We start from the raw sequence: 3,063 nt of genomic DNA, 5'->3' as shown, positions 1-3,063 counted from the left end.
GATAAATGATAGCCAGCATGATTTCAGACGGAAACGTTCTTGCGTGACTAATTTACTCGAATTCTACAACACAGTTATCTCGAATTATGACAAAAGAAACAATATAGATTTAGTATATCTAGACTTTGCAAAAGCTTTTGATACCGTCCCACACGAAAGACTACTTACTAAACTAGCTTTGCATGGAATAAGTGGTAGCCTATTAGGTTGGACTAGTAATTGGTTGAATGATCGAAAACAGAGAGTTGTTTTAAGTGGAAAAACTTCTGGATGGAAAAGTGTTGCAAGTGGAGTTCCTCAGGGTTCCGTTCTTGGGCCACTTCTATTCATAGTATATATAAATGATATAGACCATGGACTAAAATCTACTGTTTCCAAATTTGCTGATGATACAAAACTGTGCGGAGTGGCAAATGATCACTCAAACCAATTAGATATTCAAGAAGAATTAGATCAATTACAGCAATGGTCTGAAAAGTGGCTAATGAAATTTAACACAAGTAAATGCAAGGTAATGCACATAGGTAAAAATAACAGTAAGTACGATTACAAGTTATTTGGAAATTCGTTAACAAAAGTGGATAGTGAAAAAGATCTCGGCGTAATTATCAGTAACGACCTCAAATCATCCAAGCAGTGTATTTCAGCCTCTGAGAAAGCAAATAAGATTCTAGGACTCATTGCGCGATCTTTTGATTTCAAAAGTCCATCACTCATTAACAAGCTATATAAATCGTTAGTTCGTCCACATTTGGAATATGCTGTTTCCGTATGGTCACCGAATCTCATTAAAGACATTGACAGACTGGAAAGAGTACAACGGCGAGCCACAAAACTGATTCCAAATATCAAAAATAAATCATACGAAAATCGACTAAAGCACATGAATCTGTTTTCCCTAAAAAGGCGTAGACTCAGAGGTGACTTGATACAGGTCTTTAAAATTCTAAAGGGAATTGACAACATCAAAAGTGACCAAATTTTTACATTGAATGAGAATCAGACAAGAAACAATGGTCTTAAACTATCCGGAAATAGATTCAATTTGGAAGTAGGTAGAAACAACTTTGCCAACCGTGTAGTTAATGAATGGAATAAACTTCCTGCACAGGTAGTGCAATGTAGTTCAGTTCGAAGCTTTAAGAATCATTTAGATAAATACCTAAGTAAGATGCTGTAATGATTATAATTTATCTTATATTATTTGTTTTTGTTTTGTTATCATTTGTCTGTCTGATTTTTATTTATTATTAGTTATATGTCAATTTATTATTGTTTGCTATTTGCCTGTTTGTTTGTTATTTGACTGTACCTGTGCATTTATTTGTGTGTTTTATTTGTTATTTACATTATCATAGTTTTTGTTTATTATTTTATTATTAATATGATTTTTTTTTGCATCCGACCTAGATATGGATCAAAAGGTCTCCTGTCGGCATGCTCCGCCTTTGTAATCCTTTGTAGAGTGGGTAAAAGCGCACATGTACCTTGGCGTATGGATAGACTCCGGGGTGTCATTTAAGACAGAGGTGGCCTACCTCCGGGAAAGGGCCCTTGCCCGGATAAATGTCATGAGGTCTTTGGCAACCAGGGAAGCCGGGGCCACTAGTAAGGTTCTCAGGACCTTCTACGTAAGCGCGATAAGACCACTGCTAGACTATGCCAGCGTTGCCCTTGCTGGCCTCCCTGAGAGCCAGATATCCAAGATAGACGCAGTACAAAACAGGGCCCTGCGCGTCATACTTGGTGCACCACCCTGGACCCTGGTTGCCAACATGCAACAAGAGACGGGAATACTGCCGGTCAGTGCCAGGATCTCACAACGTCTGGCCGCCTTCACTACCAGAGTCATCCAAAAGCAGCAGAACTCCTTCCTACAGCGAAGAATAAACGCGGCCCTGCAGCAGGACCCTGAGGTCTTCCCGATGAACAGATGGTCGGCGAAACTCGCGTGACGCATCAGGGATTTACACCTGCAGGACCTCATCCTACTAAAAAGGAGGGATGTACCGGTGGATGGATATGTGCAACCTCCGCCCTGGGAGAGTCTACCAGCCAAGATCTCCATAATGGCGATGAGGCGTAGTGCACCACTACCGCAACTGCGGGCGAAAGCTGTGGAGACTATGAGGGCCGTCACACCTGAAAACTCCGTGGTGTATTACACCGACGGATCAGTAGATGCTGAGCGTAGGACGGCGAGTGCGGCGTTTGTCACACAAGACACACGACAGGGAGTAAGGGTGTTGGGCACTCGCTGCTCTATGCAAGCGGAGGGAATTGCAGTGGGGCTGGCGCTGACCCACGCCCTCAACACCCACCAAAGCCATGTTGTAATACATACTGATAGTCTGTCATTGATACAAAGTATCCATAATGACGTATATCAAGACTATGTGCAACTAATGACATCTTTGCTGTTTCAGATAAGGTCCCTCCATGAGCAAGGACGGATAGTCGTCCTTAACTGGATTCCCGGACACATCGGCCTGCCGGGGAACGAAGAGGCAGACAGTGAGGCAAGGAAGGCAGCGGCCAATCACCATATGGACGGCGGTATTGGTGTGCTCCCGAGTCGGGCAGAGATCTTGACCATCGCCACAAGAACACTGACCCGGCGAGAGATAGAGAAGCATAAGTTGATGACGCCCATGAGGCCGTCAGCCCTGTGGTACAAGAGGACTTCCAACTATGAGAAGTTTGCCACAGGAATGCGCCTCTCCAGGGCGCAAGAAGTGATCAGACCGGGAGACAGAAGAGTACCGAAGAGATGGCTGCCAGCATATTAACCTTTAGTATTGTAATATATTGTAAAAGTCCTTCAGACTTCTTAGGAAGTAGCGGGTTGTGACCCGCGCAGGTTTTCTTTTGTAAATACTTGCAATCGATAAAAAAAAATGGAATCTCCTTATACAGCACTAAAACCCGGATGATGTTCAGATTGCCGGACCATACGAGCATATATATCGCCGAACTCTTCGGTATATACCAAGCCATAGAAAATGCTCAATCTGACACACATAGTAAATTCGTCATATTCACAGATTCGTTAAGCGCACTTCA

At 43.0% G+C, this 3,063-nt stretch overlaps 1 protein-coding gene across 1 annotated transcript; it reads left to right on the top strand.

Moving 5' to 3' along the window:
• Positions 1–2,069: 2,069 nt before the first annotated feature.
• Positions 2,070–2,789, top strand: LOC143024452 (ribonuclease H1-like). The gene has a single exon (XM_076183258.1). It carries the CDS (start codon positions 2,070–2,072, stop codon positions 2,787–2,789), a length of 720 nt encoding a protein of 239 aa, XP_076039373.1.
• Positions 2,790–3,063: the final 274 nt, after the last annotated feature.

The sequence above is a fragment of the Oratosquilla oratoria genome, chromosome 4 (genome assembly GCF_046742065.1).
Source record: "Oratosquilla oratoria isolate Oo_2021 chromosome 4, ASM4674206v1, whole genome shotgun sequence".
NCBI classification, from domain to species: Eukaryota; Metazoa; Arthropoda; class Malacostraca; order Stomatopoda; family Squillidae; genus Oratosquilla; species Oratosquilla oratoria.
This window is presented reverse-complemented; position numbering and strand designations above follow the sequence as displayed.

What these genes read in the sequence shown, in the direction of transcription:
- LOC143024452 (XM_076183258.1), top strand. Translation starts at nt 2,070, where the DNA reads ATGGCGATGAGGCGTAGTGCACCACTACCGCAACTGCGGGCGAAAGCT.